General features: G+C 41.1%; 1 protein-coding gene across 2 annotated transcripts in view; it reads left to right on the top strand.

Moving 5' to 3' along the window:
• TUFM (Tu translation elongation factor, mitochondrial) overlaps positions 1-26766 on the top strand; it is a 144658-nt gene that overhangs the window by 79142 nt on the left and 38750 nt on the right. For both annotated transcript variants that reach the window (XM_044058531.1, XM_044058530.1), the window contains exons 5-8: positions 7281-7385; positions 8805-8969; positions 9343-9475; positions 10606-10710. In XM_044058531.1, coding sequence (XP_043914466.1) covers positions 7281-7385; positions 8805-8969; positions 9343-9475; positions 10606-10710 — 508 coding nt within the window. The remainder of the gene's footprint in view (positions 1-7280; positions 7386-8804; positions 8970-9342; positions 9476-10605; positions 10711-26766) is intronic.

Genomic DNA, 26766 nt, shown 5'->3' with positions numbered 1-26766 from the left:
CGTTCATACACAGGCTTCTCCAACAGCATGAAATGTGTGGGTCTGGAATAATGAAATAAGATAGTGTGATCTTACTCCAGCAAGGAATTTTCTCTGAAGTACTGTGCAGGTGTATAGTGCTGCTTAAGAGAAGCAGGACGTTTGGTTCTAGGCTGTTTTGGCTGAATTTAGATTATGACTGCAAAAGGGGCTTTCATCTCTACTGATGAAGTGGGGTACAAACTAGCCAGTTAACTTACTAGTGACTGATCAGTTTTTGGTTGGAATATTTGGAGGCTGTTACTTATAATGTGATAGTTAAGTAATTCTAAATTTAGTTGTCAGCAGTCATTCAACTAGGTAAACAACCCTTGTTTAAAGGTACTTTTATTTCATTAAGATGTGCTAGAAATAGGGATATAGTTTGAAGATGGAGGAAAAAAATTACTCCAGAGTAGATTTTTTTCTTTCTTCTATAGAAGGTTGTGGAGATTCACCATCCCTAAGCAGAAGTGGAACGCCTGAAGGTTGCTTGATATTCATGAATAGCATTGTGATGGAATGCAGTGCCATCAACTGTTTCTTCACATTTTCATTTCTGCATGTGTTGGTGATCAAAAGAAGGTTTGGGTCAAAATCCATTTTTTGGTCACTGACAGACGTGGGCGGGAAGGATTATCAAAATGTCCTTTATCAGAAGAGGAACTGGTGTGAAAGGCTGGATGTCCTTCAAGGATGCATCTGCAGTCCTAACAAATGGGTTGTCCTGTCGTCAGGCAGCCCTTCGGTCGGCCGGATTCCAAAGTCTGGGTCTGGCCTCGGCTGGTGTCGCACTTCACCCGACGTCATCTCTGCTGGTCTTCGGGTATAAAGGCATCAGCCGACGCCATTTTCCAGACCACGACGTAGCAGCCTGTTTAGCCTGTGCTTGCTTCAACCGACGAACGCTTAGGCGTCGGTCGGAGTTTGCTGAACAGTTTTTCGGCTCAGATTTTGCGTACATTATGCCGTCGGATCCTCCGACTTCTCAAATTGTTAAGAAACGCAAAGAAAAAGACCGACACTCGCGGTCCGCGGTTTCGGCCGAAACCACGGTTAAGCAAACCGCGAGTGTCTCGGTTTCGGCCGAAACCGAGCAAACGGGTCAATCTTCAGCCGAATCCATGACTACTACCGAGGCTCCTGCTACCCTAGTTGAATCGGCCTCTGAAGTTTTGCCTATTAATGTGGTTCCTCTAGAATTATCGGACACCATCTCTTTGGATGTCTGTACCCCAGCACGTGATGCTGCTAGGCCTCCTGCAGCCATGTCTATAAAGGCCTTTGCCAGGGCTAAAGCAGCCAAATCTGCTAAATCTGTGCCTGTTAAGCCCCCCTCACACAGGCCCAGTTCCAGTTCTCAAATGCTTACTCTGGCAGAGGATCTCATCTCTTTAATAAGGGGATCCCAATCTCACCCAGACAGGGCCTCTCAACCTCCAGAAAAGAGACCTAGAGCAGAGCCCCCTGAGCCAGTGTCCTCAGATGATTCTTCTGATGTTTCAGACAATACAGACCATCCAGAGGCTCCTTATTCTACTTATGAAGATTCCGATGCTGAAGAATCTATTCCTTCTGTCTCTCCACCAGAGGAATTTTCCTTTGGGGAAACCTTACATGCCATGAGAGAGCAATTCCAATGGCAGGGACAAGATTTCTCTGATTCAAGAAAAAGGCTTAGGACCTTTCTACATTTACCGCAACATAGGCCCTTAGCTATACCTCCAGTTCTTCCTGTTGTGGAAGATGCATTTAATGATGTTTGCACTGCTCCTGATACCTTACCTCCAGCCCCTGCCAAACCCGATAGGTTTTACAGGGTACCGGACACTCATCACCACCTATACAAGGCTCCCCTTGCAGATCCTGAGACTATCTCCCAGGGGCCTAAGGCAGTAGCTTCGACCTCAGCAAAAAACCCTCTCTTCTGAAAGGGAATCCAGGTCCTTAGAGAGATGGGGTAAAAAAGTTTACACCTCTGCTACTCTCTCAGCTAGAGCTTTGAACTGTCAGTTTCATATGATCCAATACCAAGAGTTTATGCTTGATCAGTTAACTAAGAAACTGTCCTCTGATGATTCCTTAGATAAGAAATATGTTTTAGAAATGGTGAATAACATTCAGCAGGTTAGTAACCATTCTTTAAAATGTGGCTATGATGCACTGGAGGCTTCATTTAGATCAGCCATGACTGGCACAGTTATAAGAAGGCATGCATGGTTGAAAGAACAGGTCTTGCCGGATCATGTTAAAGCAAAGCTATTAGATGCTCCTATGGATAAGGTCAGTCTATTTGGTTCTCCTGCCCAGCAAGTAATGAAGAAAATGGAAGAGAAGGCAAAATCTGTACAAACAGTTAAAGATTTCTTACAGGTTCAGCCCCCAAGGTTTAGCAGGAACTGGCCTTCCAAAAATTGGTCCTTTCCAGACTCCTCTAAATCTCAGAGAGGTAGGAATAGACGTTCCAGAGGCAGAAATCAATTCAGAGGAGGTGCCTACAGAGGACGCCAGTGGCAAGGCAATAACCAATGAGGCACAGACACAACCACTGCCACTGCAACAGGGCAAACACAGTGACTTGGCTCTGACACCGCCTACCAGGGAACAAATAGCAGCACCCTTAGGTGGAAAGTTAGCCTTATTTTCAAAAAATTGGCACTATATCACAAGAGACAAGTGGATTTTACAAACTATAGACCAAGGCTACAGGTTTCATTTCCACACCTTACCAGTAAAAAGAGGAATGCCAAACCTACCTCCAAATCAAAAAACAGAAGCTCTAAAACAGATAGCTCAATTAACAAAGATGAGAGCTGTGGAAAGGGTACCACCTACAGAACAGGGCAAAGGATTCTACTCCAGACTCTTCCTAGTACCAAGAAAAGAGAAAAGTTGGAGACCTATTCTCGACCTGTCCGCCTTAAACACATTCATCATTGTTCCAAAATTCAAAATGCTGACCCTACAGCAACTTCTTCCCATGCTGGGCAAGGAGTGTTGGCTGGTAACACTAGATCTCAAGGAGGCATACCTGCATGTCCCCATACGACCAAATTGCAGAAGATACCTCAGATTTCTTGCAGGATCAGAGCATTATCAATTCTCAGCATTGCCCTTTGGTTTATCTACTGCGCCCAGAGTATTCACAAAATGCCTGGCATCCGTAATTGCTCATTGCAGGCTACAGGGAATCCAAATTTATCCATACCTGGACGACTGCCTGATACAAGCGGACAACAAAAGCAAGCTGACAAAAGACTTACAAAGAGTCATTTGCTTACTACAAGCCCTGGGATACACAGTCAATTTAAAAAAGTCAAGACTGATACCATCCCAAACAAGAACATTCTTGGGTGCAGAATTGGACACAGTAAAACAGATGGCATTCCTAACTGCAGAAAAACAAGAACAACTCCCTCTTTACTTCTTGGCATTAACAAAGCAGAACAAACTAACAGCAAGGAAAGTACTGCAGGCCTTGGGCTTCATGGCATCATGCATAATCCTGGTCCCCCATGCCAGACTGCATATGAGAAAGCTACAGTGGTACCTAAAGAATTTATGGTCTCCACACAGGCACAGCTTAGAAACCGAAATACCACTAATCCCATGCCTGAAACAAGAGTTCCTATGGTAGGCTCAAGCATGCCAGTCAAACCCAGGCTTGCCCTTCCACAACTTTCAAGCAAGCCAAACCATCACAACGGACGCCTCAGACCTAGGTTGGGGGGCACACATGCTGGACAAATGCATACAAGGATTATGGACTCCAGACCAGCTGCACCTGCACATAAATCAAAAAGAAATGCTGGCAGTAAAACTAGCAATCCAGAATTTCAGACCATTCCTCAAAGAAGGCCATTTAATGATAAGGACAGACAACACCACAGTCATGTGGTACATCAACAGACAGGGAGGCACTCATTCATACCCCCTATGCCGAATGACTCTGGACCTATGGAATATGGCTCTGAGCTACAACATCCAGTTACAGGCAATATTTGTACCGGGAAAAGAAAACATCCTAGCAGACATGTTAAGCAGAACTACCTCGGATGCTCACGAATGGATGCTACACCCGGACATCTTCAAGGCCATCACAAAGAAATGGGGAATGCCACAAATAGACCTATTCGCATCCCCACTCAATCACCAGCTCAAGAAATTCTGCACAAGGACATACCACCCACTTGCATGGAAGGTGGACTCTCTATCCTTCAGTTGGAAAGGCCTGACAGCATATGCATTCCCACCTCTTCCTTTGATGCACAAGGTACTACTGAAAATCAAAGAGGAACGTCCAAGGATAATTTTGATAGCTCCAAATTGGCCAAGACAACACTGGTATCCATTGCTGAGGAGCATGTCTCGGGACGTGGACACTACCCTGATGCCTTTGATGTTAACTCAGAACGACTACAACATCATGCATCCAAACCTAAAAACTCTGCAACTGACTGCCTGGAACATTACATAACAGCAACTAACCCAGATTTATCCCAAAGGGTTAAAGACATTATCCTTGAGGCCCGCAGACCTTCAACAAGAAGGAACTATGCAGGAAAATGGAAAAGGTTTGTCATTTGGAGTACTGAAAGAGGAAAAGATGCGTCAAAGATAGATATTGCTAACATCCTGGAGTACTTGGCAGAGCTTCTCCATACAGGCCTGTCCTATTCCTCCATCAAGATACATGCATCAGCTATTTCTGCAGAATACAGCTTGATCCCCCTGTCTTCTCACATCCTCTACTCAGGCAGTTCCTCAGAGGAATCAAGAATGTAAAACCTCCTAGGAAACCACCATTACCAGCATGGGGCTTGAACTTTGTGCTAGAAAAATTGACACTCCCTCCATTTGAACCAGCAGCAACAGCAGATCTTCAACACCTATCCTGGAAAACTGCTTTCCTACTGGCAATTACTTCAGCAAGAAGGGTTTCGGAACTACAGGCCTTAATGGCAGTACAACCCTTCCTAATCTTCCATCAAGATAGTGTCCATGAGAACTAATCCTACATTTATGCCTAAGGTGGTATCCAGAATGTCTCTAAACCAGGCAATCCACCTACCTACCTTCTTTCCCAATCCACAGAACAGGGGGGAAAGACTGCTGCATACCTTGGATGTACATAGACAGTTGCGCTACTACCTGGACAGAACCAAGGGCAATAGAAAAACTGACCAGCTTCTAGTAGCTTATGCAACAGGAAGGGAAGGAAAAGCAATTTCCAAACAGACTATCTCCAAGTGGATAGGAAATTGCATAAGATTCTGTTACTCCTACCATGGAAAGCAAATTCCACAGAACATAAGACCTCACTCTACAAGGGCTACAGCCACTACCACAGCTTTCTTACGAGGAGTGGCTACCAAGGACATTATTGAGGCGGCTACTTGGACCTCCGTGCATACATTTGCCAAGCATTACAACTTACCTCTATACTCTAGATCCCGAGCAGGGTTTGCCACTGCTGTATTGCAAGGGATCCTAACTACACCATAATTCTTCTTCCTCCTCCCTAGTTTGGCTATGGTATTCTACCCATTTGTTAGGACTGCAGATGCATCCTTGAAGGACATAGTACAGTTTTGTACCTACCATAAATGTAGATGTCCGAACAGGATAGCATCTGCAGTCAGGATTACCCAACCTCCTTCCCCTCTGTGGTACTTCTAGGGGATTTACCCTCCTTATAGCTAGCTAGGGGATCTCTTATGGTGTATTTGTTTGTATATATGTACATACATGCTTATTTTTGTGTTTGCCTACTATTTTTGGGAAACATTGGCATTTACCCAAAATTTAGTTTTCCAAGAGGGCAACTGGCATCTGGGGCAAGAAACACTGAGGAAAATGGCGTCGGCTGATGCCTTTATACCCGAAGACCAGCAGAGATGATGTCGGGTGAAGTGCGACACCAGCCGAGGCCAGACCCAGACTTTGGAATCCGGCCGACCGAAGGGCTGCCTGACGACAGGACAACCCATTTGTTAGGACTGCAGATGCTATCCTGTTCGGACATCTACATTTATGGTAGGTACAAAACTGTACTTTTTATAACTGGAAAACTGAATATATACATTAGCACTGAATGGTGTGCTTGCTTTGTCTGAAGAAACCATTTAGTTTTGCACATTAGCAGGATGGTCACTGCTGTGGGGGAATGTTTCCTTCCTGTCATCAAGCAAAGCTCAACTTGAAATATTTAGGGGTTGCACTTTCCAGACCATTTCAGAAGGAGATGGGTAGTAGGGTTTGTGTGTGGTGGTGATATGTGTGGTGGTGTGTGTGTGTCCATCGCATGGTTGAAATTTCAGAATGTAGAAGACCATATGGCCAAGACCATAAGATCGACATTCGAAAGGTCAACCATGCAGAACCAGCATCTCCGTACAGTGCGGAATGGAAAGATTTCCATCTTCAGCACTGTACTGTCATTTTTTTTTTTTTAATTCCACGGTTGACATTTCGAATGCCGATTTATATGGTCTCTGCCATATGGTTTTCGACATTCTGAAATGTCGACCATGTGAAGTAGATCCGTGTGCACGCACGTCTGAGTGTGTTTGACCCAACAGTAGAGGAAGCTGGCATCCAGGCAGCAGTAGAAGATTGTTGTACATTTCCCCTGGCTGACCTAATGGTCTGATATCCTCTTATCTCCTTTGCTCCCACAACAGCTTAACATTCTGTCTACCACAGTGCTGCCTTGTCTGAGCAATGCTTCTGCTACTTTCCTATGCAGTGCACAGCTTAGTGAGGTGAATTGTTTGACCCTACTGCCATACTCTGAATCTCCTGCCGCCACTAGGAACCAGTGGTTGGATTACTCCCCTCTTACGGAATGGGGCAACTGATATTGGCTGCTCAGTCTGACCCTCTGTGTTTTAGTTTCTCTGGCCCCCATTTGCTGTTCTGTCCAATGGTCGGTCAGGACTTCATCCCTTTGTAGTATGGAGCTAGCTGTCTTTCTGGTTTTTTTCTTTTGTTGGAGGATTGATGGACTTGGTATTTGTTTTTTTGTTGTTTTCATTAAGGTGTATATCATTTAATTGTTTTTGTTCTCCTAGATTTTGATGGGATGTCTCATAGATTTAAGAATGTACAGTCTGAAAGTATATGTGTAATGAGCTGTAGGAAGTCAAATACATGGCTAATAAGGAATTACTGCTTTTCTTTTAGCTCTGATAGGGAAAGTAGCAGGCCATATAATCCTTTTCTGCCAACAGATTCTGGTTCATGTTTTCTTTTTGTTCCAGAACATGATCACTGGAACTTCCCAGCTGGATGGCTGCGTTCTGGTTGTTGCAGCAACAGATGGACAAATGCCTCAGACCAGGGAGCATTTACTCCTTGCTAAACAGGTGAGTTGAACGATATATTATACTGCATTTGCCTTTTTGTTTTACTAAAATAATTGCCATAGGTCTGTTATTAACTCTGAAGTATTATTCTAAGGATAATGAAGCAGTTTACTCTAAAGAATGGTATTTCCAGGGTGCTAAAACATTTTACTTCATGCATTATTCCAATTGTACTAAACCACATTGTTATAAAGAGTATTATTCCTTATGTACAGAAGTATTTCACTCCCTGCAGCATTATTCCCAGCGTACTGAAGTATTTTACTCCATGCAGCAATATTCCCAGGATACTGAAGTGATTTGCTGCAGGCTAGGAAGTAGTATTAACAGGCATCCAAATCACTATACTCCAGGCATCACTAGTCCCCATGCTACTGAAACATGATTACATTAGGCAGTAATTTTGTGGTACATATGAGCATAATGGTTGATGAGAGCCTGTAGTCTGTTGAATCAGTCTAAATCTTACAGCTAGGCCTCTTTTCCCTGTCTTCCTTTTCCATCTCTTCCAAGAGTCTTTGATTCCTGTAGTGTATGCTGTCCTTTAACAGTATGTTAGTCCTAGCAGCCACCTGTATATTTCATGTCATGTCTGACCCTTTTATTTGCCCCTTTGTGCAAAGACTGTATCTTGTAGTGTTTACCTGCCAAGCTGTGTCTTGCCTTGTATGTAGCTCCTCCTTTTAGTGTTTGGCAGAGACTGTTCAGTGCAGAGTTACCAGTCTATCTTTATTCTGTATGGCTGTTGCACATGTGACTTTACCAGTGCCATACACTGTCCCGTTAGGACCTCAGTTTATAGAATCCACTCTTCACACACTGTACTGCAGCTCCTTATTGGTTTCTGTAAATACCATTTCATGCTGCATAGCTCAATGTGTGATAGGGTGCAAAAATATTGAAACAGTTTTCCATGAGGTACTAAGATGATGAAAACATTTATTTTTAGCATGCTGAAGATGGTTTTAAATGTGGAAACTGCAGTCAGATTTTTCAAGGGAATGAAACTTCTAAACTGTATTGGATGCATATGGTAGAAGTAAGAATATATTCTGCTAATTTTGTGATATTCTGGCAGATCAACAGTTCACTCATTTGATGGTATGATTGTGTTGGGTCTGCATTACATTTGGTCACTTTCTGACTGCGTTTCTAATGGAGCCTCATGCTGAGCCACTCCTACAATTAGAACGTGACCTGACACTGTCAGTAGTCTCCAGTAAGGGTTTCATCGTTGTTGGTAGAAGAGCAGTAACGCTGTGAGTTTTTGGGGTGTGGGTATGGAATGGCTGATGCTGCTGTTGCGCTGGATGTAGAGATTGTGCATTGATACCCAGTCCATGATCACATCAGTATACACCCTTTACTGTCAAACTACTTGTTTTCTGCTGCATACATTTAATGGTGTTTGTTTTCCAGATTGGTGTAGAGCATATGATTGTTTATATTAACAAAGCTGATGCCGTAGAAGACAAGGAAATGCTAGATCTTGTAGAACTTGAAATCCGTGAGCTGCTATCAGAATTTGGATATGACGGAGAAAAGACTCCAGTTATTGTTGGTTCAGCCCTTTGTGCACTTGAGGTAAGTGTTATTGAAGACTGCAGTTTTCTGAAGTAAGACTTGTACTTTACAAGAGTTCTGCTTGTTTACATGCAGAATTAGTTTTAATTTAGTGTGTTTTTTGTTTTGTTAATGTTTGTGTTACCAGTAATGAGTGGCTTTTTGCTTGAAGCTGCTTCCAGTCCTTATTCTTGGTAGAATAGTTATTTGTGACGCAAGATTGTCAAATAGCTTGGCATCCTTATTTTTGTCAGTATTGCAACTGATGTGACTTGCCTTTAATGGGTAAAAAAAAAAAAGCTCAAGTAAATACTGGGATCACTACAAAAGGCATTAGTAAGTAATTTAAAACTGTTAAACCAGAAAGATTTATATTTTGTGTTTGCTTTTTCAGAATCGAAACCCAGACTTGGGAGTCAAATCCATCCTAAAGCTTCTAGATTCTGTTGATAATTACATTCCTTTACCCGCACGTCAACTGGAAAAGCCATTCTTACTACCCATCGAAGCGATCTATTCCATTCCTGGTATGGTGCCAGAGAGCATATTTTATTCCATTCCTGGTGTTGCAGCACTTAGAGCTGAATGAGGTGTACTCATGTCTGACATGGTAGGGATGGTAGCATATTTTAAGTAGTTATTAATGCAGTTAGCTCAGCAGTTACAGTAACTGTTAAACAAGAACTCTCTTCTCTGTTTGATGTTTAACTGCCCCCCACCCCATCATCACCAGCACAGACACGCGCACACAGACAGATGCACCATGGACCTTCTCCACTTGGCCCATTTGTTCCTGTTGAGTTGGAAGCCAAATATTCTCAGATTAGTCAAGAGCTCTGTGTCCCAGTCATTCCTGTTCGGGCATCTGTAGGGAGAAGTCTGGCTTGCTGTTCCTGGGGTAGTGGCCTGCCCTCTTCCACCCATAGGATTATCCCCTATGATGGCTCCTCCCAAGGGGAAGCATGCCTCCAAGTGCAACTTTCCTGTCTTTGCAGTATGACAGAGCAGGCTAAGCTGGCTAAGAACTCCAGTAGGTATCACCTGTGAGATGAGCCACACAGACACACACACACGCCTGGAAGTAATTGCTCACTCCTATCCTCCCTATCCAGCTTCTACAGGCACCTGACCCCCCCCAGATTATTTTTGAAGTTCCATATTCAGCAGTTTAGGTGAGAGTTGGAAATGCTAGTACATGTGGCTACACAGTAAGATTAATATTACCATGTAGTGGTCACAGATGAAGTGGCATCTGCACAATGGTAAATGTTCCTGCATTTATGGTAACTGTGGCCTTGCAGACTAGGCCTCAATGTAGATTCAACACTTACTACTTGCAGAGAAAGTATGAAATAAGAACAAGGTTGTCACTCTGGTACATTACAGCTAGATTGAAGTAGTCCTTTGTGCTGGGTAGGATGTGAGAGTTTTTGCCGTGTAATGATGAGTGAACAAGTAGCAGAGGGCTTACAGTTGTGCATGACAGGGGTGGCCTGTTGTCTTAAGTCTGCAAATACTTGCTTGCTTTCTTTTCCATTTTTTTTTTTTTTATCTTGGGAGGGATTGGTACACACTCATTGGGAAGCAGACTGGAATGTATGAGCTGTGTATTCAATGCAGCTTGGATGCCATTTTAAATTTTGCCTTTATATTGCAGGGCGTGGTACTGTAGTGACTGGCACGCTGGAGCGAGGGCTTGTGAAAAAGGGAGATGAATGCGAGTTTGTTGGACACAACAAGAACATCCGGTCTGTTGTCACAGGTAATATGTTCATGTGTGACTGTCATAAACTTAAATGCTTGTAAAACACATTAAGACTGTAAGGGCAAGTGGTGCTCTCAGGGCATTTGGGAATGCTTTTCTACAGAGTCACTTCACTTATGGAGGTCAGCTGGTAAAGAAGATACGTATTAGGAGTAAAGAAGAGCGTGTGGAACTAAGATCCTACTGGCAGGGGACAAATGATCCCAGTATTGTACCATGTATCCTAGAGCCCTCTCGTAATTCTGGTTATTATAACTGAAATCTCAGAATGACAAGAATAAACATGAATATGCCCCAAGTTATTCCGGGTTTGAGTTTGTGGTACTTTAAAAATGTATTCCCTACTGCAAGGTGCATTGATCTTGGATTTGGTGTGTAATGTTCCAGAGATGAAACATATCATTGGATGCAGGGGGTTTATCCTCCTGCAAAAATGCTTTACTAGAGTAGCAGTGAGTTTTGCATTTTGCATCTCTTGTGGAGAAAATGCAACTTTTCTTACGAAATAGGCTCACAGACTTGAGCTTTGTAATTATATTAATGAAATCAGTGTCCCAATAACAGCAAATGCTGGACACTAGGTAGAGTCTGAACTTTTGAGAAACCTTGTTTTTGCAAACACTAGTGGACCTTCCTTTGGGTCTCTGTTTTTTCATTCCATTCTGTAATCTTGTGCAGGTCCTTTAAGTTGTATAGTTCCAAGTTCACTCATGAGCTTTTTAAATACTTTGTAGATAGTGGAAAGTCTGTAACAAGAATTGACTTGTATGAGATGTACTGCTTTAATCATTAAAGATGATAGAGATCTTCTGTAGAAAATAGAGATGAGAAAGCAGTGCATGTACAGACCAGTTTTATTAAATATAGTACTGGAAATGTATGTATGTATTAGAAAGGTAGATTGAGGAGTCTGCCCTTATGGCAGTGGGGTAACATCATACAGGTAATTGTTTTAATATAACCTATGTCTCGAGACTCTCCTCTAAGGTTGAGTCGTAATTTTTTTTTTTTTTTTCATAACTGAATTCTCTTGAGGGCGACGTGTTCAATTGTATTTAACTCCACTGTCTTTTTGGTAGCATGTTCTTTAAATGTGTGATGCTTGTAAGTAATATTTCATCTCATCCCATTTGTGGGATTGGCTTGCTGGCATTCACCTTTTGCTTTCTGGCATTACATAAGTCATTACTGTTTTCATGTGGTGATCTGTTCTTTCGGCATTTCCTGGTTAGGGGTCGTCACAGCAGAACTCTGGTCTGCTAATGATTGGCAGTAGATTTTTACGGTGCCGAGGTGCCAGCCTGACATCCAACCTTCAACGAAGGCACGCCCATTCATGCATGTCTTTCAAACACCACTTGACCGTGGGAATGACCTGCAGACTCCACACAGAAGGCGCTCCAGCTGAGAATCTAACAGGAGAACCTCTTGCTGTGAGGCGACAACGCTACTGCTGCACCAACGCGGCTTACTGTTTTCATGTGGTGATCTACGCTGCTAATTTGGCGAACTAAAGGAAGTGTTAAATCATTTCAGAAAGTGTTAAACATGCTTCTAGAGTTTTTGAATCTTGGGTTTTCTGGCATAAAGGTGATTGCTAGTTAACTTTAGTATTGATCTCATTTGTGTTTGCTTCGTGTTTTGGTGGCAAGGGAAATTTCACTGAATTGTTTGGAGTGCATGTGTGGTTTGTTTTCCTGTTGTGTTGCATTGATGACATATTGAGCAGAGTTGTGCTTGGTAGTGAAGGGTTTGTGTTTCTCTAGTCATGGGATGAGAATGCTGCACAGGATGGAGATTGACTTTGACTTACTTTAACCTAATTATTACCATCCTCCTGATCATAAAAATGTTTTAAGCCATAACAGTGTTTCAAGGTAGGAGGAGCCAAAGAGTGAAAAAGTTAACTACGTGCTTTGGTATCTATTCTCATTCACAATACTCAGTTGTGGTGCTGGGTAGGAGGAACCACAAAAAAGTAAAGGATCAGAGGGACAAAATGAAGGGGTAAAAGAAAGGAAAAGTAAATAGAGTCTGGGAAAGATAAAAGGAAATGTAATGGGTGAGAGAATAGAAGAGAGGGATGGACAGTTAAGGAGTCGGAGAGAAGAGCATTAAGGGAATATATATAGTGATTGGTACTTCACTTGGACTTCTAGATTTAATGTAAGAGAACAAGCATGCATTTATCTCATCACTCCTCCTTATACCCAAATTGATTCAGATGCCTCATCCACTTCTACTGTCACCATCTTCTCATGGGAAAAAATAATTCTTGTAATTCCTAGATCTCTATATTAGAGTTTTGCTGCTGAGTTCTGTTAATTCTGTTACTATTCTTTGATAAGCTGTAGGCTAGTTATGTAGTGCAGGATAGTCTTGTTGATCTTACATTTACTAGTCTGAGTTTTGTGATTTCCATGTATTTAGAATTATTTGTTTTGGTTTATTACTCATTTTTATCATGCCTAAAATATTGTTTTTAACATGGCAAAAATACAGGTGGTGTAATTGTACAACATTTATTTGGATCAAATTATGTTGGTGATCATACTGTTGTCTTAATATATTTTATAGATGGTCTTAACTCTGTTATCTTTGAATGAATGTCAGTGGTTTAAATAATTTGAGAAAAAGATATAACCAGTTTCATTTAAAAGCAAACGTTACATTCTTTCCAGAAACGCAATTTAAGTATGCTGCTGATAATGTAGGGAATCCCCCTTAATTCATTTTTGGCAGTGTTTTAAAAGCAAGCGAAGAAGGGTGATGATTTTATAGAAAAAAATGCTATCCCACCACAGATCATTCAAAAACAGGACCAGGACGGTCTCTTGACTCTCGTTTTTGTAAAACATAACCGATTATTGACTCTAGTAAATGTGTATTGGTTATATGGGATGGGATACAAATTTAGCCAGAAAGCACATAGACATTATTCTTAACAAATATAAAAGCATTGAAATCACCTGTTAACATTTTTTATTAGATTATTCAGATTCTGGTAATGAAAGAAATCTAAGAATGACTTAAGTTGCAAAGATGCTTAAAAACTGAATTGAAAATATTACCTTAAAAGATGCTTTCACTCTGAGAGACTTCAAATCCTTACTCTTTACTCATTCTTCTTATAAATTTGGTACACTAAAATAGATACTAGTATCACAGGGCATGATTTCAAAGATATCCACATTCAATATCATACCCCATCTTGTTTCTGATCACAGTGCCCTTTTTCTAAATTTCCATACATTCTTCAAAAAATTACCTTATTTATCCCGAATATCTGCTTATATGACTAAATTAAAAGATTGCAAATACTGGCTCCTTTCTAAACTGAATCTGCATTTAGAAACAATAGTGATGGAGTGAGTTAATATAGTTATGATCTCGGACTCTTTAGAATTTTACCAGAAATATAAGCTTTTAGTTTGGTATAACCAGAAAACAAAAGAATGGGAATCAAAACCATCAAATATACAATCACATCTTCAGGAGACTAAAGCTAAATAGGTTCATAGGTTCATAGATTAGTACTAGCGTAACTGCTCTTGTGGGCCATTTTAAACCTAACCAATTACTCCGTGTGAGAAACCCTGCACCTTGTGTCTGTAAGGTAAACACCTTAACCATTATGCCAACCTCACCCAACCCTATGTATAAAATGCAAGTCTATAGTAAAATTAATAGAACAATCTAAATAAGAGGTACATGGGTATATTATCACATAAAACAGCCATGTCTTTGAAAAAAGTAAAAGTAGCCTCTTATGTCTCCCAAACATATATGTAATCTAAGTAAAATAGTCGAAATACAATAAAACAGTAACATCTTAGAAATAAAAGATATTGATGACAGAAATCAGGGACACTCTTGATGCTTTCAGATGTAATCACTTGTCTCTCAAGCAGAAATCGAAAAATGAAGACATTTTTCCAGATCTATGTCTTGATTTGTCCTTCACGTTTTTTTTTTTTTTAAGTTTGAAGTAAAAGGACATTATACAAAAGGAGAGTGGTTTTATTAGAGTGCTATTTAAAAGCAGCAGATTTTATTAGAGATCTCTTTAAAAGCAGAGCCAGGATTTGGGAAATGGAGAAGAAAAGTAATAAAACCAGTGACTCAGTGTGGGATTACAATGCAATAAGTATGTTTGTAAAATATGACCGAACAAAAAAAACTGTTCATATTGGACTTTTTCAAAATTTCTTGGATTTATGGGAGACTCTAAAGAATATGCCTTACTTCATGCCATTAATGTTCAGAAACATGCTTTGGGGAGGAGAGGGGAGAAAGCTAAGTAAAGAAAACATTTTCTTAATAGTACTGTATTTGTGGTACATGATTTTCTTTGCACTCTACTTTTAAGTGTAATGGGGATTGTAAACAGGTGCTGTTTTTTTTTTTTCCTCTCCTGTTTTCCCCCCACTTTCTGGTACAATTTTGAGAAATACAGGCAATGCAATTAAAAAAAAAAAAGCCTGGTTAAAAAGGTATGGCAAAGTTAAAATTAATGTGCAGTTTTCATTCTTGCATGCGGAAATGACTAGATTAAAGACCTTAGATTGATTAGTTTTAAGAGAGCAAGTAAATGAAAAAGAATATTGAATATGTGAGGCTTTTTCTAGCAAATGCATGTGTAGTTAGTAGCAGTTCTGCAGCTGGTCTTCAGGTTTCCATGGAAACAGTCTGAAAGAGAAACTGGCCGTCTGGTTCTCATGTCTCCACAGAGACAATCTGATAGAGAAACTGGAGATGAAAGCAATCATGGGTTTTCCCAGCTGAGAGGGCTTTAAAGATGAGACAAAGCCAATTAGATGTGAAGTAAAGTTTTCTCAGTTTTGTGAATTTTTGAATGCAATTGGAATACTAATATAAACAGGTGCTTTTTTTTTTTTTCATTTTCTTCTCTGTTTTTGTTCAGTTTTAAGAAATGTAGGCACTACAATGTAAATAAATAAATGAGGGAGAGAGAGGAAATGTCTGGTTAAGAGAGTACGACAGAAGAAAAATCTGTTTTTTTTTTTTTTTACTATGCTTGCATTGGGAAATGGCTGGGTTAAGACCCTTGCCGTTATCTAGTAACAAGTTTATTAGAAAACATGTAAATGAAAAATAATATTAAATATTGTATGAGGAAGCCGGGAGTGTCAGAGAAGTATGATAGAGTGGTACAAGATATGTACGAGGGTAGTGTGAAAGCGGTGAGGTCTGCGGTGGGAGTGACAGATGCATTTGAGGTGGGATTACATCATGGATCAGCTCTGAGTCCTTTCTTATTTGTAATGGTGATGGACAGGTTGACTGACAGACGAGATCAGACAGGAGTCCCCGTGGACTATGATGTTTACAGATGACATTGTGATCTGTAGTGAGAGTAGGGAACAGGTAGAGGAGACCCTGGAGAGATGGAGATATGCTCTAGAGAGAAGAGGTATGAAGGTCAGCAGGACTAAGACAGAATATATGTGTGTGAATGAGAGGGAGGATGGAAGAATGGTGAGGATGCAAGGAGTAGAGGTGGCGAAGGTGGATGAGTTTAAATACTTGGGGTCAATAGTTCAGAGTAATGGTGAGTGTGGAAGAGGGGTCAATAGTTCACAGTAATGGTGAGTGTGGAAGAGAGGTGAAGAAGAGTACAGGCAGGATGGAGTGGGTGGAGAAGAGTGTCAGGAGTGATTTGTGACAGACTAGTACCAGTAAGAGTGAAGGCGAAGGTCTACAAGAGGGTAGTTAGACCAGCTATGTTACATGGGCTGGAGACAGTGGCATTGACAAAAAGGCAGGAGTTTAGAGCTGGATGTGGCAGAGTTAAAGATGTTAAGATTTGCACTGGGTGTGATGAGGGTGGTCAGGATTAGGAATAAATATATTAGAGGGTCAGCCCAGGTTGGAAGGTTTGGAGACAAAGCCAGAGAGGCAAGATTACGTTGGTTCTGACATGTGCTGAGGAGGGATGCTGAATATATTTGGGAAAAAGATGCTAAGGATGAAGCTACCAGGTAACAGGAAAAGAGGAAGGCCTAAGATAAGATTTATGGATGTGGTGAGAGAGGACATGCAGGTGGCTGGTGTGACAGAACAAGATGCAGAGGACAGGAAGAAATGGAAACAGATGATCCACTGTGGCGACCCCTAACTGGAACCGCTGAAATGATGAGGCTTTTTTCTGGTAAACAAGGTATCCTTAGCAGTTTTGTGTGTCTGGTTTGTATATCATTAGAAGACAGTTTGATAAAGAAAAATGTCTTGGAGAAAGTGTTTACTGAAAGCATTAAAGTGTTTTCTCTGCTGGGAGAGCTATGATGATAGACAAAATCAAATAGCATTTAGTAATAGCACAGGCTGTACCATGTGCCTTAGCATGACTAACCTTTCTTTTTAGTTAACTCTAGACTGTCTGTGTGGATATCAACTTAGAACTTTTGTTCTTATTAGGAAGCAAAAACGTCGGTATTTGAAGATGCACATAGTTTTTTGTTATAAGTTAATAGTTTTTTTGGGGGGGTTGTTTCTGTTTGAGGGCTTTTAAAAAACAAAACATTATGTAAGATGTGGCATAAATTATAAAAGAATAACCTGCCAAACAGTATATACAAGTAACATACAAGTTGAAACTAGACCTTTAACAAAAAAGCAGTTATACATAAAAGGTGGTAATTGTAAGAAAATTATGCTTTCTGTAATGGCTTTCAATCTGAATGGTCTTGCAGATAAATATAAAAAGGAGTACTGAACTGTATTAAAAAACGTAGAGTGCAAATACCTATCTTACAGGAGAGACACCTGGAAAGAACTAAACATGGGAATTTGTTAGAGGTTTTCAGGATGGTTATTCAGGAGAATATCCAGGGCAGAGGAAAAGAGTACTTAAATTACAAGAAGAACTCCCATAGTGATAGAAGAGGGGGGATAATGGAAGATCTTAGTACTAAGAGGCTACTGGCAAGGTAGGAGGATTACACTGGCATGCATTTACATTCCATTTAAAATTGCTATAATGGAGCTTTCAGCAAGGAATATTACTTATAGGTGGAGACTGGAATTTGGTTTGCAACAGTGAAGATGTGTCTGGGGGGGCCTAAAAAGGGAAAATATAACAAAGGAGGGTAGATTTTTTGAAGAAAGTTATGAATATGTTTTGCATGGAAAATCTGAATTCAGTACCAGGAGTTCAGAGTGAATTTGTTTATTATTCTCCAAGATACAAAAACTGGGCTAGTCTAGATAGAATTTCTATTTCACGGGAACATGCGCATTTAATTTGAAGGTCTTGAAACGCATCCAATAACCGTTTCAGATAATGTGCCAGTGATAACTAAAATAAAAACGCAAGGTGAAGGAATAAAAATGAGACACTGGAGCTTTCCCACCTATCGACTGAAAAGAGAAGAATTTAAGGAATGGGTTTTGGAATTAATTCAGGAGCTACAAGAGAAGATAGAAATTTCTTCTGAAAATATAGCTAAGGAGTGGGATAAAATTTAAACTGGAGTTTAAAACCTAGGCCTATAACAAGACACCTTGTAGAAGTATTGGAAATATTTCAAAAAGTTTTAGTTTGTATGTTGTCTTTCGGCTTTTCCCGGTTAGAGGTCGCCACAGTGGAACTCTGGTCAGCTAATGATTGGCAGTAGATTTTGACGAACGCCGAGGTGCCAGCTCGATGTTCAACCTTCAACGAAGGAACGCCCATTTATGCATGTCTTTCGAATGCCCACCCAACCGCAGGGAGGACATGCAGACTCCACACAAGGCACTCCCCACACTCCAGCCGAGAATCAAACGGGAGAACCTCTTGCTGTGAGGCAACAACGCTACTGCTGCACCACCACGGCAGCTATTAAAGTTTGTATAAAGCAGAGAAATATGGAAATCAAGAAAAGGTACAAATGGAAATGTTTATGGAAAAATTTAAATATGCCAAGGTTAGAGGTAGATGAGGCTCTGTTACTAACAGCCACTTTTATCGCATCTTTTCCTATCCTGTGTATAACCATTCTACAGGAAAGTCCCCAGGAATAGTTAGTATTCCTGTGGAAGTTTGGAAGCTAGGAGGGGAAAAAAACTGATAAAAATCTGGAAGCTTTTGTTTAACAGTATTTTAAGAAGAGAAGTAACAGCGTACTGGAAGAAGGCGGTAGTAATGACAATACCTAAAGTGGGTAACGATCCATCGGACCTAGCTTCTTACAGATCCATTTCAATACTAAATCATAATTATAAAGTGTTTGTCTATAATGGCTAAAAGAATGGCAAAAATGATAACCAAAATTGATAGATATGGATCATTGTGGTGTTTTGTGGAGGGGAGGCAAAATTTGACTATTAACAAAACACTGATGATCCAGAGGGAAGCTGAATGTAAGAAAATACCACTGTTACTTGTGCGTCTTGATGCAGAGAAAACATTTGACAGAGTAGACTTGGGACTTCATGAGCAGAGCAATGGAGTCATTTGTTTTTTCTTGATACAGTTATAAGGTTTATACGGTTAAGTAGAAATAAGATTTATATATATATATATATATATATATATATATATATATATATATATATATATATATATATATATATATATATATATGATTGGAGGCAAAAATTAGTGTATGGCGTCCTCTCTGATAACTTCTGCTTGAGTAGAGGAACCTGGCAGGATTGTCCACTTTCCCCTTTTTTGTTTGCATTATATTTAGAACCATTGGCGAAGCAAATAAGGGACTCAGAAATTCAAGGATATAATTAGTATGGTAGTCAGGAAAAGCTGGCTCAATTTGCAGATGCATGACAAAACCAGAAAGGGACATGACAGTGTTGTGGAACATGTTAAGACAGTTTCAGATCTTCTCGGGGATACAAAATTTAATGAAGCTAAAACAAAGGGAATAGTGGAAAAATATGTACCTATACATTAATTGGTTCAACAATATCCATATTTATGGGGACATGATAAAATGAAGTGTTTAGGAATATGGATTTGAAATGACTCTGTTGTGGCAGCTAAAGATATGTGAGAAGAGGCTAAACAGAAGAAAATACAAAAATTGAGAAACTGCAAGCTTTGTTATATGGATATCTATACTAAGATACAAGCAGATAAAATGTTTTAGTCCCTTTAGTCTTATACACAGGTCAGGCATATTTTTATCAACCAGAGGAGATGCTGTGGATAGCAATTAAAAAGACTTAAAATCTGGGAAGGGAAGACAGCAAAGGTGAAGTGTGATGAGCTGATTTCTTCCAAAAGAACAAGGCAGACTACAATTACCCAATTTGAGGGGGTATTTTAGAGCAACAGAGTTAAGGCTATTCTACATAGCACAAGCGGAAGACTATAATTCAGAGTGAGTGGAAAGGAATGATGATATGGGGGGGGGGGGGGGAGCTCAAGAAATAAGGAGAGATTGGGATTTTGGATGCAGACTTAAGAAGAACAAAAATCGTACAGAATATTATATTCATAAAATAGGGAATTTTGTAAGAACTAAACCAGCACAAGAATGGAGAAAAGAAAATTCTCCCAATAGGGATGGCTGCAGTTAGGGATACAGATAATAGGCAAGAGGGGGCTGGAATTTATTGGAGAAAACTGGCAAAGGAACCAAGGTATTGGGAGCAAATAAGTAGAAAGGGAAAGGTAATAGGATTGGAATAGGCGAAGAATGTATTTGGACGGCAAGTTAGAGATTGCCTTCCCTATCAAGGATTGATATTGGAGTATAGGCAAAGAGAAAGAAATAGGGGGGGGGGGGCTAATCTTAGCTGCTCTTTATTGCCTAGCTGTGACTGATTCAATAGACATCTGGATACAGAAAGCCGATAAGTATATTTTCTGGCACTTAATCTGTTATCAGTGATGGTCAACAAAATGTGCTGCATTTATTAATTTGCTTGATTGCTTTTCTTGGTGTCTGCATTTTGTTTTCTGTCTTACTGATTGTTAACAAAACTGTAGTGCTGTTATTTATTTGCTTGATATTTCTGGTCACTGTCTAGATCCTGTTCAGCTGGTTTCATAGCTGGGGTTGTCTACCTTCTTTTAAGCCAGCCTGTCCAAGGTGTGAGCCCAGCTTTTTGTGTTCATAGGTTTAGGTTCATAGGTAGGCACTAGGCTATTGGCCCTGGGGCCTATCTAAGCCTAGCCAAAAAGGTTCCCTGGCTTTCGCCACCCAAGACAATTTATTTTCCTGTGCCCCTGTCAAGCAGTGCTGCAGGAGTGATCCCCGGCGTGAATTTTCTATTTCCCATCCCGTCGTCAAGATCCGATTCCCTGAGGATCTTAAGATTTCCTTTATACTACTGTATAAGGAGTTACAATTCTGTGAGACAGTATCAGTGTCTTAACTGCTCTTTGTGGGCTAGCTGTGACCTGATTCAATAGACATCTGGATACAGCAAGCCTATAAATATATTTTGTGGCACTTGATCTGTTATCAGTGATGGTCAAAAAAACTGTGCTGCATTTATTAATTTGCTTGAGATTGCTTTTCTTGGTGTCTGTGGGTTTTCCAGCCACCCAAGTGTTGGTGTGTTCTTACATTCGGTGGCTTTGGAATCTCCCACCCCTGCTGTAAATTTTGATTTTGGAGACACTTCACAGTCCCTCTCATTTCCTTACTGTACTGAGTACAGGGGTGTTCATTTGGGTAGGACTTACCCCCTTGCTTCTCTAACTTTGGGCACTCCTCCCAGTCCCATCTCATCAGCTCATTCTACTTTTGTACAGAGAGAGCATCTGGGAAGGCCAACCACCTTAGTTTCTTAATCTTGAATTATCTTCAGTTCCTTCCCTATCCACAAAAAGAAAGACACTTCATTTATTGTGTTCTTCCTTCTTACTGTTAAGTGTTGAAGTGGTTTTATTCTGCTGTATTTATTGCTGCTTGTTAGTAGCCTGATTAAATTTGTCTGTTATTCTAGCCCTCTTAGTTTTGTTTTTTGCACTTGGGCTTCAGGTCAGTTATTTTACATTTAATAAGGTTTTTGTGGTCTACACTGTTGTGGACAAACCCTTATCAAAACAGTCTCTCCCAAAGTCAATTCAAGTTTCAGAACTCCGGTCTTGACAGTTCCCATCAGTTTCTCCTGCCAGCCTGGTCGACATGGACATAGTGTAGCAACTGCCTCATGTTTACTGACAACCCTCTTCTTCTAGCACATAATTCTTCTTCTTGCGAGAGATTAATCTATTCCAGTAAACTGGAATCCATGCTCTCTCGAGCCTTAGTACCCCTGACAAAGATGAGATTGCCAGCACAAACACCACACCACCCACATCACATAGCCAATCACAGCACACACCCACATAGATGGACCCATGCCCTAAAAAAAAATGTTTTATTGGAGCTTTTCTCCCTGGGCCTCTACAGAAAATGGGCTCACACCCAGACGGACTATCCCGGTCAACAAATGTAAAATAAATAAATACAGAGGTCCTCAATAAAAACAGCAGAGACCTCCAAAACACACTGGGACATTCCACACACAACATCAAACACATCAGACAGCAAACAACACATCAGTGTCTCAAACAGCCCATAAGGCATAACAATAAATTCATACAGCCCATAAGGCACAACATTAAACCAAACATACTAGTCATTGGTGACTCAGTTGTGAGACGCACACTGATGCCCCCCTACTAGGCTCGACAAGGAGAAGATCACACCCGGTTGTCTGTCAGGTGTCAAGAGTCCGCCACATCATGCATGCACTAGTCTCTCCACAACAGGTACAATATGACTCTGTCCTTGTTCATGTTGGTGTGAATAACTTGAGACATACCTCCCTGGACTATATGAAGAGAGACATTATTGTGCTGTCAGTGTGTGCCCCAGGCAGGTATGACCCTAGCCCTAAGCAGCATCCTGCCTTCACAAAGAATGATACCACAATGCCAACAAAAAATAATTGACTTCAACAATTGGCTTAGTTTTTGGTGTCATTCCAAGGGGATCCAGTATCTGTCTGCCTGGGATGACATGGTTGACATACCTCGATGCTTTGCCAAAGATGGCCTCCACTTGTCACCCCTGGGATTCAGGATTCTGGCCAAGGCTCTTGCCTCCCCCATTGTACTTTTTTAGGCAGTGTCCCACAGACAAATCTTCCAACATAATAGATCTGTCAAAAAGCAAATTGAAGGTCATGCTGCTTAGCACAAGGAGTCTTAACCTGAAAATGCACTCACTGGAGGCTCTCCTAGCACTGGAAGGTGCTGACATCTCTGCAGTCACGGAAAATTGGTTAAAGGCTGCTGAGAGCACCCCTGCCTTACCAGGCTATACCTCATTCCTCACATTCCGACCCCAAAATGAGGTTGGAAAGACTAAGGGTGGTGGAGTTTCTATTTTCATTAAAGACGAGCAATCCTCCAGACTGGTTTGCCAGCATGATGCACTAGAACAACTTCTCCAAGTGCAATTGGAAAGACCCCTATCCAAGTTATAGCCAGCTATAGTCCACCCCTCCCATCCATGACTCAGGACATCCACTCCTCCTACCTGGACCTACTTGAGTTCATCAAGGTACCCCCTAGCACCCTGATCCTTGGTGACGTCAACTACCCCATCATAAACTGTGTGTGAACTATTCTTGCTCTAATGCACTCACCCAACAATTCCTTGATTTCATCAATTCTAATGCGCTAGACCAGCTTTTCTCATCCCCCACAAGGGGACTTAGTTCTCACCAACACTGGCGACTGCTGCACCACCCCCATAGTAAGTTCTTTGCTGGTGAGATCAGACCATTGGTCTGTCTCGAAGTGCCTATCCCGTCCAACCCTCCCCCCAGTCGTAACCAGGCTAAAAAACATCTCAAAAACTGACTACAACCTTCTAAGGGAGGGTATCGGTAGCTTTGCACCCCCCCAGAGGATGCAGACAAATATGCTGAACAGTATGCCAGTGCAGTATACAAACACCTGTACAACTGCATGGACTCTGCCATACCCAACAGAACTAAAACCTGCTCCTCAAGGAAACCCAACAGAACTAAAACCTGCTCCTCAAGGAAACACAAACCTATGTGGTGGACGTCCTCTATCAACAGGGACGTCCTCTATCAACAGGCTTTACAATAAAAGAAAGAAACTGTTGTCCAAGGGTAAAAAGGCACACATTCCCAATTGGAAAAACTCCCTCCTTAGCCTCAACAAGCAAATTGGGTCACTAGTGAAAACCTTCAAAGCCAATTATGAATTGAAATTAGCCTCCGAAAACAAAGGCTAACCACAAAGCCTTTTTCAGTTATGTCAAACTTCCATGGCAAAGCACAGGTTTGTTCCGAACTGGTTCTTAACAGCACCACTTAAACTGATCCTGTTGACTCTGCCAACCTGCTAGCAGATAGGTTTAGCGCAAACTTCACCCCCCCCCCCCCCGCGGCCCATTCGACATCCCTGATGCTTGCCCTGCACTTCACATTTCTGTAGATAGTGTCAAAGGCCCTATCCAAGGCAAATAACACAGCTTCCGTGCGACCGGATAGTATCCCAGGCTGTATTCTGTAACATCTCCAAGAACTAGCCTCGCCATTGAGCACCCTATTTAACCATAGCCTCTGTACAGACTTCATTCCAGCAGAGTGGAGAACTGCCATTGTCATCCCTTTGCACAAAGGTGGTGCCACTACTGACCGGGTAACTGTCGCCCCATTAGCTTGACAAGTCTGTTCTGTAAGGCCATGGAGTGTATTATTATGGACCTCATAAACAAGGACATAGGCAATCTCCAAGCACGTGACCCCACCCAGTTCGAATTAGTCAAGGGCAGATCTTGCCTGTTGAACCTGGTTGATTTTTTTGAGACTGTCACCAAGGCACTGGATGAGGGAAAGTCAGTACACACAGCTTACCTTGACTTGTCAAAGCCTTTGACACAATCCCCCACTTGGGCATCATCGAAAAGCTAATAGAACTCTCATCAGGTGGGTGGCCAACTGGCTCATTCATAGGACCCACAAGGTCAAAATAGGGGCCACTACCTCTGATAAGCAGACCTGTCACTAGTGGTGTCCCCCAGGGATCTGTCCTGGGACCTCTGTTTGGCATCTACTTCTCAGATGTTCAGGCAAAGACAAAAGTCCTGTGGCTGACCAGGTTTGCAGACGACTGTAAGTTGGGTGCTGTAATTGACTCCCCAGATGTTAGCATACTTCAAAAGGGTCTAACAGCAACAAATGACTGGTGCCAAAGTCATGCACTTAAGTTAAATGCAAAAAAAGTGTTGTAATACCATTCGGCAAAAGCACAATCCCTACCGATTACCACATTAGCAGCAACCCCCTAAACACACAACTTGTGGTGAGAGACCTGGGTACCCAAGTTGACAATCTCACATTTGACCATCTTGTAGCGGCAGTGGTCAGAAAAGCCTTTTACTTGGTTCATCTCGTACGTAAAAGGATTGCATCCAGAAAAAAGGTTTACTATCTCTGTACTCCTCTCTCATTAGGCCAGTAATTGAGTAAAATACCCCATTTGGTATATACCTCTCCAAACACCTGCAGCATCTGGAAAGGCCACAGAAATACCTCACAAAGAGAATCCATGGCCTCCAACGCCTCTCCTATGTGGACAGGCTCAAATCACCATCACTTTACTCTGTATCGTACAGAGGTGATCTGTGTTTCTCCTACAAGGCAATCTCAGACTGTGTTGTACTAGAGATGCTCCATATCCGTAAGTCTTAACTCGTAGCATAGTACCCGATTGAAAGACTTAAATCCTAATATGTGACATTAACAAAACGTGCTGGGAGACAGGTTTGTCTTCCAGAGGCTGCCCTGTCTCTGGAATAGACTGCTCATACATGTCAAGCAAAGTATGTCGCTGACCCTCTTCAATCTCAACCTTGAGTGGATGGGCAACCACAAATTTGTCCCAGGGGTTCCACCTGTGTCGCTCACTGACAGGGGCAGCAGGTGCTGATTGTGGTTTATTTTCTGTGGATAAACTCTTGGCTAGGCTTGCAAGGGCCCCAGAGCCATTAGCCTAGTAATCTACTATGATCCTATGAAAAAACAGCTCTGGTAGAGGTTTGTAATAGAATCTAGAAAAGAAGTTGCCATTAAAGGAATAATTAGTAGAGCATATAAAATATTGCTTGATTAATTATAAGAATCAATCAGAGGAGCTTAGAAAGGGTTAGGAATAGAGATTGGATACGCAATTCAAAAAGACAATTGGGGGGGGAATATATGTACATCTCCCACGTGTGCAACAAAGTCCAGAAGATTTAGGATCTTTGCCTGGAGGTGTTTACATTGGCATTTTTGTACTCCAGGTGGACTCCAAAGAAAAGTTTTCCACAAGTGGATAGCAAATGGAGGTGTGACAGTAAGAAAGAGGTTGCTGAGAACATATTTTTGGGGAGTGTAGTGAGCTGGCAGATGTTAGGGATTCCCTAAAGACCTCTCTGTCGGAGATGCTGGGTGAGCGGATTGGATTGACTGGGGAGATTTTTTTTGAGCTGTGATTTAGAATTGTAATTGCCTAGACATAGTAAAGCCTTGCCGACTCTATGGTGGCAGCCAAAACAGCAATTACTAGAAAATGGAAATTAAAGTCTAGACCAACTTACTAGAAGTAGTGAATATATAGTAACACAGAACAACTGGAATTTGGGATCTGTAAAAATGGGTTGTAGCAAACTACATAGGAAAAAATCTGGAATTATGGAAACAATATATGCAGAGAAAGAATGAGGTTTAAGAGGCAGGATTTGATTGAGCCATATAATGGTTCACTGACAATGGCTGGATAGATAAGTGATGTATAATGCTTGCAATTACAGTTTTCAGTGGTGTCTGTGATGTATAATGTTTGCAACTAAAGTGCTCAGTGTTTGTTTTTTATTTATATAAATATAAGATTGTCAATGTGATAATTTAATAAAGATGTTTATTAAAATCAAAATTGGTTACTTTTGCAGAATATTAAAATACAAGCTTAAGACACAATTTTTTTTGCACATTCATGTCATAAAGAACACACAAGCTAATTCAACTTTTCTATGATGTATTATACAACAAATGTAAGGTAGAAAATCT

The sequence above is a fragment of the Protopterus annectens genome, chromosome 16.part0, assembly GCF_019279795.1.
Source record: "Protopterus annectens isolate FY-2018-M chromosome 16.part0, PAN1.0, whole genome shotgun sequence".
In the NCBI taxonomy this organism is placed as follows: Eukaryota; Metazoa; Chordata; order Ceratodontiformes; family Protopteridae; genus Protopterus; species Protopterus annectens.
This window is presented reverse-complemented; position numbering and strand designations above follow the sequence as displayed.